This window comes from Etheostoma spectabile, chromosome 16 (assembly GCF_008692095.1).
Source record: "Etheostoma spectabile isolate EspeVRDwgs_2016 chromosome 16, UIUC_Espe_1.0, whole genome shotgun sequence".
Classification (NCBI taxonomy): Eukaryota; Metazoa; Chordata; class Actinopteri; order Perciformes; family Percidae; genus Etheostoma; species Etheostoma spectabile.
Window position 1 is genome coordinate 10,103,377 of NC_045748.1, and position 11,302 is coordinate 10,114,678.

Here is an 11,302-nt window from a genome sequence, read left to right on the forward strand (position 1 = left end):
GGGGGGGACCGGGACCGGGACCCCACTGCTTCCCTGGGGGTCGCAGGTCAGGACACTGAGCAAGGATTGGGCCACACTGTGCTCGTGTGTTCCACCACGCGCTCAGGAGAGCCACACGGGACACAGTGATGGTTGAACTGCTGCTTATTTGAATGGAAGAAGAGCAGATACACAGCCACGTGCCTCCAAAATAACAGCGGATTCTTTATGAGCTTTAATGCCAGTTCATTTAATGCGAGTTAAGGTAAAAGCTCTCCAGACCAAACAATGGATGCGCCCCCACAGACAAAGACAGGTATCTGCAAACCAGCTCCTTTCTTCTCTTTTCAGTGGAAAAGTGTTCCTATGTTGACGAAACAAAAGCATCTAACTCATCTGGATTAACGTTACATTTTAACCTTAAATTAAACACACAAACCCAAACTTCGTTATCTGACTTTTTTAAACCTAAGTGTTTTTCCTTTTAATGTGGTGTAACAATGTAAACGAAGACTTTACAATGTAAAGGAAAAAAGTCGAAACCCACTTTACATGTTCACTTCTTAAACATCTTTAAAAAAAAATAAAAAAAGGGGTTTTAAAAGTGTAGTTCAAAGTAGACTGTCCGATTGATGCTAAGTTAATGTTAAATGTGTGTGTGTGCGTGTGTGTGTGTGTGTGTGTGAAACCGCGTGCGAATTCCGTCGTTTTATCGTTGAAATCGGGTTTTAACTGTTTTTTCTTGATAACCCGCAATGGATAGTAGCCGTGTTAGAAACCATAGTGGGTGTCAATATAAAGTGACGGCCATATTTGCCGGTGCCGCTGTTGTAAACAAAAAGTGAGAGACAGACGCTTCACTGAATTTCGGGTCATTTTTATTTCTTTAATTTACAATGTCTTTGGGAATGTCTTATAAACCCAATGTCCATCAGCACATTCCGGGAACTTCTGGGAACCAGGGTAAGGAGAAAAAATGGCGGAAAATCAAAGTATCCGTCCGTTAAATCGAGTGTTAAATTCGGGGTCTCGGAGAATACCTGGAGAAAGACCGTGTCTGTAGTTTTTGTCCAGTTATATATATAGGGTCAGATCCTGGGAGCTAGGCTAATTCATATCCGCCATTATTACTAATGTAAAAGAGCGCCATCCGTGATATCGGTCGGCGGAGGACGACGGTTGGGACGTGAAACGAGAAGGCGACGGTTCCGTAAACGGGATCAACCGTCGTCCGGGGTCCTGGTCCCGGCGGTTGGGAGCCGTTACACGGTGACAAAAATGTATCACTTGTGTCTTCTTGAGCCAGCCTTGTTCCGTTTCCTCCATGATGCTCCTCGGTCGGAGCTGCTGATTGATATGCCTCCGAAATCTTTTATGACTCTTCGAGGACATCTCGCGTCGGAGGCTGAATATTACAGCCGAGCAAAGCAGCAGGGGAGCGGCGAGGGTGGAGGACAAAACCGGCCTAGATTCAGCGGGGGAGTCGTGGAAAAAAGCATCTTTTAGTAGAAATAGATTTTTTTTTTTTTTTTTATTAATGCTCTGTACAGTAAAACTGATGCATTCGTGATGTTGTTGAAGTAAATCAAGTTGAAAAAAAAAAAAAAAAAAAAAAAAAACATCTTTTAGTAGAAATAGAAAAAACTATACTTTACTATACTATATTAAAATACTTTGTTAATCAAGTGGGAATTATGTAAAAAAACATATTTTAGTAGAAAGAGAAAAAACTAAATTTACTATACTTTTACTATACTATACTAAAATACTTTGTAAGAAGTAAAACTGCTGCTTTCGTGATGTTGTTGAAGTAAATCAAGTGGGAATTATGTAAAAAAACAAACATATTTTAGTAGAAGTAGAGAAAACTCAATTTAAAATACTTTGTTACAAGTAAAACTGCTGCTTTCATAATGTTGTTGAAGTAAATCAAGTTGGAATTATGTAAAAAAAACATCTTTTAGTAGAAAGAGAAAAAACTATACTTTACTATATTAAAATACTTTGTTACAAGTAAAACTGCTGCATTCATAATGTTGTTGAAGTAAATCTGTTTGTAAGTATTATGAAGAAACCTAGCAGTAGTCACTTTCAGTGGTGGTGCCTTTTTTTATTTATGTAGAAAGAGTAAAACCTCCATTTAAAATACTCTGTTACAAGTAAAACTCCTGAATTCATAATCTTGTTCAAGTCAGGTATGTAAGTATTATCAAGAAAATTAAAAAGATTTCTCACTATCAGGGGTGGGATTAAGTATTCAGGCTTGTTTTTTGTACGTAAAAGTAAAAAAACCTACAATTTAAAAATACTTAGTTACAAGTAAAACTGCATTTAAATTCTTACTTATGTAATTAGGCTTACTCTGCAGAGTAACTACATGGTACTTAATGAATAAAGCGGAGTAAAAAATACTTTGAAATTAGTGGTGTAGAAGTAGAAAGTATAAGTAACAAAGAACTGTACTTAAGTAAAATACTTAGTAAAATACAGTAAATATACTACTTCCAACACTGCCTTGATCCAGTGTTTTTTTTTTCTTGAAATTTGGGGTAAGTTTAGTCTTCAGTATTTCTAAGGATCAATCCAACATAGCTATATAAATAAAAGCTATTATTATTATTATTATTTTTATTTTTTTAAGACTAAATCAGCCCATTTTAACTAAATAAACTTTAAATAAATAGATTACAGCCGCAAAGGTTATTCAACTTGTTGACTGAAAGAAAATAAATCTGCATCTTATTTGATAATCAGTTACTCATTTGATTCATTTATCAAGTGAATATGTTGCAGCTTCTCAAATGTGAGATTTTTTTTTTTTTTTAACTCTTGAATTATAAATTCAAAATCTTTGGGATTTGGACTGTTAGTCGGACAAAACAGGTTTTGGGCAATTGTAATGGTACTTTTCTACTATTTCCTTAAATTCTGCAACAAAAAGCATTGACATACTGTTTATGTGACAGTTTTTTTGTGCTGCAAGTCTTCACTGATGTCAACTAATTTTTAATTTTTTAATAAAAAAAAAAAAATCTTTTTAATTTTTTAAATTTTTTTTTTAATTTTGTGAACAGTTGGAAGCCTCCAGTCTCCCTCAGCAGCTAACCTGGCCACGTTGCAGTCCTACAGGCCCCTCCTGAGCGACTATGGCCCTCCATCTCTGGGATTCTCACAGGTAACTGCAGTTAAACTGTTCATCTGATCAGTACAGACATTTTTTATCTTTACTTTGTCCTATTTAACTGGATGTGTTGTTTGTGTGTGTGTGTGTGTGTGTGTGGGGGGGGGGGGGGGAGGGAGATTCTTAAGGCGTTTACACAAATGTGACGTCATGAGAGCGCCGTAACGTTTGCCGCATTGACGTCAATGCTTTAATTTGATTGGATGACCTGGGACAACTTGGTCGGATCAAGCCTTTCGTCACCATAACAGAAGTCAACTTAAAGGAACACGCCAACTCATTGGGACTTTAGCTTATTCACCTTATGCCCCAGAGTTAGACAAGTCCATAGATACCCTTCTCATCTCCATGAGTACTGTAACTCTGTCTGACGCCCACGGCGTTAGCTTAGCCTAGCACAGATCCTGCAGGTAACTGGTTCCAACTAGATACTGCTCCCAACAAGTACCAAAAATAACGCCAACATGTTCCTATTTGCATGTGATTTGTATAGTCACAGGGTGTCCAAATAACAAGGTCACGTGAGACACAGCCATCTTCTAACCCTATACTTACTGGGAACTACATTCTCAGAAAGGCGAAGCACTGCTACTTCTGCCACTTGAGTGGAGTGATATGCTTGCAGCACCTGAGAAGCCCCGAGCAGAGAGTGTGATGGCTGTGTCTCATGTGACCTTGTTATTTGGACACCCTGTGACTATACAAATCACAACATGTAAATAGGAACATATTTTGTCACTTATTGGGAGCAGTAGCTAGTTGGAACCAGTTACCTGCAGGATCTGTGCTAGGCTAAGCTAACGCTGGGGGCGTCAGACAGAGTTACAGCACACACAGAGATGAGAAGTGTATGTATCGACTCTGGGGATACGATGACTAGGCTAAAGTCCCAATAAGTTGACATGTTCCTTTAACCCAGTAAGTTTACAAGAGAGATCCGCAGTCACTCTGAGAGTCCTGGCAACAGGTTACCCTCGATCTCGTTAGGGCTTCCTGTTTCCGCTTTGACGCGCCACGGTGAAAAAAATAGAGTGGTGCGCGTCGTCTGGACGCTTCAGTCAACGACGTCTTTTAAGGGGTTAATTTCTTGCAAGTAAGGTTCAGTACATCACAGCACAAGGTCTGGAAGAAAGAACAAATGAAGTAGAGAATCACTTTCTTATGAAACTGCTCAAATCAAAGGGAGATTTTACTCCCTCCCAAGGCCGAAAAACAACAGCCTGGGACAGAGACCGTTGGACCAGTTTGTGTAGCTGGAAATCAGAAAAAAAACACTTGAAAAGTTAGAGTTGGCACATTACAACAACATATGAAACATGTGTAATGAAAGAAGAAACTGAAAGATTCAAGCTGCTAAAAAATACATAAGTTCGGAGTCAGATATGTAGTTAATCAGATATATGATCGCCTCTTACGCTTGTATGAGACAAAATAAAAAGATAATGGTCAGTCGAAGCACAGAAGGCATTACACAACTGTTTTTATAGGCTGGGCAGTACTCCACATGACTAGTTAGCTGGTCATGAGAGGTAAAATGTTAATCAGTTTCTATTCCAGAATAGTTCCTATTGTAGGGACATGTTCCTGTCCTTTATAACAGGAATATTGTAAGAATAATCACTGGTTAATTGTAAGGATATTCACAAAAATATTGCAATGCCTTAAGTTTTACATTCCCCATTTGTGTGTTCTTGCAATTTGTGGAACCAATTAAAAGGATCACTCCTTTCTACCTTAGTCCTTCCGCGTATCAAAAACAATGTGAACGTGCTGAACCGGGCTCCTCTTGTGTCTGTTTGCTAACGTCAGGGCTCCAGCGGCAGCCAAGTGCCTCAGAACAAATATGCAGAGCTGCTGGCCATCATCGAAGAGCTCGGAAAAGAGATCCGGCCCACATATGCTGGAAGTAAGAGTGCAATGGAGAGACTGAAAAGAGGTAACTCTTGATATTCTTAACACATATTAAGTACACATTTGTGGTACTTGTACTTTACTTGTGTATTTAAGTTATGCTACTTTAAACTTTTTAATCCATTACATCTCTAAGGTAAATATTTTACTTTTTACTCCACTACATTTGTCTGAAAGTTACTTTTCAGATGACTTTTCCATCCCTTTCCTGTCCAGTGAAAACCACGTATCTCCAGATGTGTTGATGTTGGATGTTTGTGATAAACTGAAGGATGAAGTCTTCCTTTATGTGTTGAGAAAATTCTCCTCCTTCTTAAGCTAAATAAAGTCTTGGATCAGCTGGAAAATGCATCGTCACAAAGCTGGAAACGGCTGTTTTTCTGACACCATTAAAAATGGATTTAATAGATAATGACACATTGCTGTTGATGAAACTACCCAACCGTATATAAAAGGAGTTAAAATGAGCACAACCTTAAACATCTACAGCAGTAAAATGCAACATAAATATCAATGCAGCAGGAATATTACTCCAGAAACATCCGATAGAAGAGGAAAACACTGACACTTTAACATGAAGTAAGGTAGCAGGACTGTAGCTTGTAGTGGAGTTTTTTCACAGTGTGGTAGTTATACTTTTACTTAACTAAAGGATCTGAATACTTGGACACCACCCCTGGAAATGCACAACAATTCAAGAGCAAAACATACAGTTTAGCAACATTTGTTCATCAAAATTGTACTTGTCTTTCTTCAAAGGAATAATCCACGCCAGAGGGTTGGTGCGTGAATGCTTGGCCGAGACCGAGAGAAACGCGAGGTCCTAGCCACGGACACACGTTCCTCCGTGCAAGAAGAACTAACAGTGTGCTACTCACGAGAAAAAACAACAACTTGCATGGCATTTCCTTCGAGAAGAGGAACTAAATGAACAAAAGGATGGAAAAGCAAGCTCCTAGAGAGACAAAAAAAAAAAAATTACAATAACACAATTCATGACTCCTGAGGGTTCTGGAGGATCATTTAAATCATGCGTGGGTTACAGGAATTCATATGAAAGGATGTCATGTGTTTTTATGCCCCACTTTTGGGATCTTAGTTTTGACTTCATATTTAAAAAAAACAATAATTTTTGATTTATGCATGCGACCAGGCCTGGGGCTTAATTGTAGACAGTGCATGACTTGTACAGGGGGTAGATGGACAAGGCTTGTTTTTGATAGTATTTTGGTCTGTTTTTCAGACCCTAATGAAACACATGACTGAGTGAGTGAGGGGCAGAAATGTGCCAAATGCATCGGTTCATTCGTGTTGAGGTTGGTTTTGGTATTAAAAAAAAAAAGGAAAATGCTGTTACTTGCATCTTTGTATGTATTTATTACTCAGTGTAATAAATTGTATTTTCAATATAGTTGTCATTGTTTGATTCAGCGCATTTTAGACAATTGTCTTCCAGTTTTGATGAACATATTTCTGTCGTCTTCCCAAAATTCTTCCTCAGAGTTAGGTAAAAACAAGGAAGTGAGGAAAGCTGCATGGATAGTTCTCATTGATCTCTGGTTCATGTGATTAACTTTTTTACGGGGGATGCTCCTATGGATGTAACAATGCACTAAACTCACAATTTGATTATTGATTTTAAGTCCATGATACGATTTTGTCACTGTTTTTATATTTATTTTTTACAGAATAAGCTGCAGAAAAGTGAGTGAAAAATATTGAATTATATCAAGTGAAATCAAAGTAGATCATGACCTTTAGTATAAATGATATGGTGATTCATATTTTTTATCTAGACTGGTTGTAATTTTAAGACATTTAACCGATTAAGGGTGCATTGTTTCATCCCTACCTGCTACTGAACCCCAAATATTTCCAAATGTTCGGGCCAACATCTCGTATCGTAGTTTGCTGCCACTGGTGTTTGTAAATGAGTAAACAAGTAAGATGCAACTGGCAAATTGGGAAGACTTTTTGGATAAAAGTGCTATATAAATTTGTATATAATTACATTTCATGTTGAAACTGGAAAGCAAAGGGAAAGTTTTGGTGTTAACGTACAGTTTACCCAAATAAAAGTAGCAATTCTACTGTGTAAAAATACTTTTAAAAAGTCCTGCATTCAAAGTAAAAATACAAAAGTATTGGCATCAAAAAGTAAAAGTTTTTTTTTTCATTTTAGAATAAGGCCCATTTTATATAATATATGCATTACCGGATTATAATCAATAATGTATAGTGTATAATGTATATGTGTTCACCACTTCAGTGTTGCAGCTGGTAAAGTTAGAGCTAATAAGAATTATTTTAAATACTGCTCGGTTAGCCCAATCCTAATAATACATTTTATGTGTTGTTTATTTTGTATTATTCATCTAAATCTGTAAAGTAACTAGTAATTAAATGTATCAGGAAAAAGTACCATAATGCTCTCTGATGTAGTAGAGTGTAAGTATAAAGAGACATACAATTGAACTACTCATCTAAAGTACCCTGAACCTTAAAGGTATTTCAGTATTTAGTCTGTAGGTTTTGTCCCAACCAACCGTCTATGGTCCCAACCATAGACAGTTAAAGAAAGGTCCCGACAGATGTGTACATCGCTCTTCCTTGTGAACAGCCAATAGAAACACAGAATGATCGTGTCAACCAATCACGGCGTTGTATTTTTAACCACAGTTTGACCAATAGCGACGCAGGGCTGTGAACGTTACAGCAGCTAGAGATCACTGCAGTGCAGTAGCCAACCAGCAACCAGCTAACCAACTTGACTAGCTACCTACACAGAATTATGGATGAAACGATGATACAAGTCAACGGGTACGTTAACTATATTTTACTATTATACTACTATTCTTTCTTCTATAAACCAGTGTTTATCTTTCGGTTTATGTGTGTTATAATTTCACCCGCGCTGCCCATCTTATCTACGCTTTGCTTACAAGCCTGTAATAGACCAACTTAGCTCAACTAAGCTAGCTAGCTAGCTAACCAATTGCTTGTCAGTTAGGTAGTTGTAGCTATCGTGCTAGCTAGCTAGCCTAACCGACAAGGGGGAGTTGACAGGCAACTTCAAGAAGATGCCGTTTCCGTTGGGCTGGCTGGCTGTCACCGTAGCTAAAGAAGCTAATGTAGCTGGCTTTTTTTTTTAATTGTTCAAACCGCTGCATGGCTAATAATAGCTGTGTGTCTGTGTGTAGTTGATTGTGCTGATTGCTAATGTTGTGGTGGTAACGTTAGCTATTTAATCATATATGGCCAGTGAAGACAAGCTGTCACACACAGGAAACACAGGTTATGACAGCTAGAGACGATAGATGCTAATGCAAAACATTTAGACACTAAGTTGAGTATTTGTGTTAATGTTTATATTTTGTTAACCTGTTGAAATCCACCTCTCTTTGTTTGATTGATTTAATTTTTCGTTTGATATGAAAAAGCTTATAGCTGAAGAACTGCAAGGCCAAAATGCCTGAGGCTGCATTGAAACCTAATTTATTCTGGCTTCTGAAGCTGCTAGGTCTAGGTCGTCTGCCAGGTCTGGTCGACTGTAATAAGTCATATTTTAGCAACAATAAATACGACATGCTCTATGCTACACTTTGAAAAACACCACACTTACCTTCTGCATGTTTTCAGACCTCTAGGCATAACATTTTAATTATGACAGGCAGCAGATGTAGCAAAAGTTAGAAATATTACATGGATTGGATGCTCAATCTCAGCTACAATAGCTGTGCAATACACAGATGTGTTTTTAGACAGTCAGAGTACATTTAGCTTTATTGTTATTGCCCAAAGTACAGGAATGCAATTTAGTATCTAAGTAACTATAAGTGCAAAAAATATAAAATAAAATACAGAATTAATAGATTGTAGAATAAACAGTGTATATTATGAATAGAGTAGATGTACACACACGTCTGTATCTCATTTTCATTTTATTATTTCCTGCATAGATACGTTTTCATGTTCAGTTCAGGTTAACAGGTTAAGCCTGAGAGCCCCCATGGCTAAACAGACGCAGAAAGGTTGCCGCCTGGTTTGCTCACCTTGTAGAGCGGGCACCCATACATAGAGGTTTACTCCTCAATGCAGTGGCCGCGGGTTTGACTCCAACCTACTGCCCTTTGCTGCATTGTGGAAAATCGGATTTTCAAATAACCAAATATTTGTATCGGTATCAGCTTTATCGGTCAGGCTCTAATAAAAGCAGCTAAAATATAATAAGCAAGGAATGAAATACAAGTATAAAAGTTACAGTGCAGTGTAACAAATGAATAATTACTTAAAAATGTCAACATCAAAAAGTCTTTAAAAGAACTGAAAGTTTCAGCGGACCTGCAGTTTACTGGGAGCTGTTCCAGATATGTTGCGCGTAAAAACTGAACGCTGCTTCTCCAGGATTATTCTGACTCTGGGGACAGAAAGCAGACCTGGCCCACACGACCTGAGGGGTCTGGATGGTTCAGAAGGAAGCAGCTGATCAGAACGGCAACAGTAGCGTTTTTGAAAGCAATTTTAGGTTAATCTAGTAACAGTGTGGAAAGTAGTCAAACATTTCCATCCCAGTTCATCAGAGTCCAAGGTGATGTCTTTAAATGTCTTGGTTTGTAAGTGGAAACTATTGGAAAATATTCAGTTTAATATGATTTAAAACTGGAAAAAAACCAGGAAATTCAATAATTTACAGGCTGAAAAAGCATGTTCTGCCATTGTGCATGAATTGCATATCCACATAGTTAAATATAAACATAGAAAATGTATTTTCTTGTCGATCGAATAATCGATTACTGCCTGCTGTTGGCTTGAATATCATATTTCCACATGTCTGACTGCCTCTATTTACCTCTCTCTTGGTTTCCAGCTGTCAGACTGACCCCCTCTGCACGGGCCCATAAACATGTCCACAGATGACAGTATCTCTGAGGATGTGTCCAGCTCGGGGGCTTTGAGCCATTGCCATGTCAGTGCTGACGGGGATGGGGGTAAGGAGAGTGAGGCCTCTCTGGTGTCCTCTGAGGGGACGTCAGCCTCGGGGCTGGCGGTCTCAGAGGGCAGACACACAACCTCCCAAACAACAGGAGGCACTGTGGAGAGCAGGCCCATGGACATCACACCAGCATGCAACAAGATCAGGTGCAGTAAGAACGGCTTACGGGAAATAAAAAGACTGCAGACATAAAATATTAAACAGTGGCCAGTAGATTCATCTTTTTATTAGAAGATAATTTAAATTTTCTTACACATAAATGATTGCAAATGCAGACGTGAAGATTTGAATCTATTTCCTGTAATTTGACGCCCTTTCCTCCAAGGTAACCAGGCAGAGGATGAGCGGGGCAGTTTCTGAATTTCCCTGAACTTAACAGATAATAGATTCAATTTAATAGTCAATTTGTCACATCTAAAGAATCATGGGATGGGACGCGGTATGTTTGATCTTGTTTAGGTGTAGAAATAATAATCATATATATATAAAATGTAGGCTGAGAAGATTGTAAACAATGTCAGTTTTTTCCCAAAAAGCCCAAGATGACGTCCTCAAATGTCTTGTTTTGTCTACATCTCAAATATATTCAGTTTACTGTCACAGAGGAGTTAAGAAACCAGGAAATATTCACATTTAACAAGCTGGAATTGGAGGATTTTCCATTCTTTTTAATAAAAATAGACTCAAAATAGTTGGTAATCAAGTAAATAGTTGACAACATCTAATTGATTAATCTTTGCAGCTCTAATGCAAATATTGTTTATTTCTGATGTTTTATCCTGGCTGGAGAACCGTGTATACACATACAGTATACTTCAACACTTAGGTACAGTATGTAATAGTATGGGATTTTATTGCAGGAGTATTTGTCTGAGCACAGATGAAGCATTTGAACAAGGGAAGAGCCTCCCATTCATCAACCCAAGCTCCCTTGAGACCCTCAGGGTTTTGGTGCAGGAGATCCAGAGCAGCGGAGAGACCGACCCTGAGATCTGGAAGGACTGTGAGGTGGGAAAATACCACAGAGCCTGAAAGGCAGAAGTTATTGTAGAATGTGGAAATTAAATTGTAAATGTACGCTGATGACGTTGAATGTTAAGTTGGGGTTAGCAGATGTGGCAGTTGTTCTTTAGCCCTGCTTTTGGCAGCTGGCAGCCTCATTTCTGAGCTGTCACTTTTATTGTTTTGTGCAGATCACACCTGACAGACACACACACACACACACACACACACACACA

At 38.3% G+C, this 11,302-nt stretch overlaps 2 protein-coding genes across 5 annotated transcripts in view; both read left to right on the forward strand.

The window, feature by feature from the left end:
• Positions 1 to 39: 39 nt before the first annotated feature.
• cdk2ap1 (cyclin dependent kinase 2 associated protein 1) lies at positions 40 to 6,403 on the forward strand. 2 transcript variants are annotated; one of them, XM_032539210.1, is made up of 4 exons: positions 40 to 295; positions 3,054 to 3,154; positions 4,970 to 5,096; positions 5,831 to 6,403. In XM_032539210.1, the coding sequence occupies exons 1-4, from the start codon at positions 268 to 270 to the stop codon at positions 5,896 to 5,898; spliced, it is 324 nt and encodes a 107-aa protein (XP_032395101.1). In that variant the 5' UTR covers positions 40 to 267; the 3' UTR covers positions 5,899 to 6,403. The 2 variants fall into 2 exon arrangements, with proteins under 2 accessions (XP_032395101.1, XP_032395100.1); XM_032539209.1 differs by lacking the exon at positions 40 to 295 and adding an exon at positions 685 to 942.
• A 1,371-nt stretch (positions 6,404 to 7,774) lies between these two features.
• mphosph9 (M-phase phosphoprotein 9) overlaps positions 7,775 to 11,302 on the forward strand; it is a 22,953-nt gene continuing 19,425 nt past the window's right edge. For all 3 annotated transcript variants that reach the window (XM_032539147.1, XM_032539149.1, XM_032539148.1), the window contains exons 1-3: positions 7,775 to 7,891; positions 9,939 to 10,210; positions 10,925 to 11,072. In XM_032539147.1, coding sequence (XP_032395038.1) covers positions 9,975 to 10,210; positions 10,925 to 11,072 — 384 coding nt within the window. In that variant the 5' untranslated portion in view covers positions 7,775 to 7,891; positions 9,939 to 9,974. The remainder of the gene's footprint in view (positions 7,892 to 9,938; positions 10,211 to 10,924; positions 11,073 to 11,302) is intronic.

Bases quoted from the DNA above. Each gene is read 5' to 3' on its own strand.
- cdk2ap1 (XM_032539209.1), top strand. From the start codon at position 876: ATGTCTTTGGGAATGTCTTATAAACCCAATGTCCATCAGCACATTCCG. The intron at 3,155-4,969 runs GTAACTGCAGTT...TGCTAACGTCAG, and splicing joins CATCTCTGGGATTCTCACAG to GGCTCCAGCGGCAGCCAAGT. The intron at 5,097-5,830 runs GTAACTCTTGAT...CTTTCTTCAAAG, and splicing joins AATGGAGAGACTGAAAAGAG to GAATAATCCACGCCAGAGGG.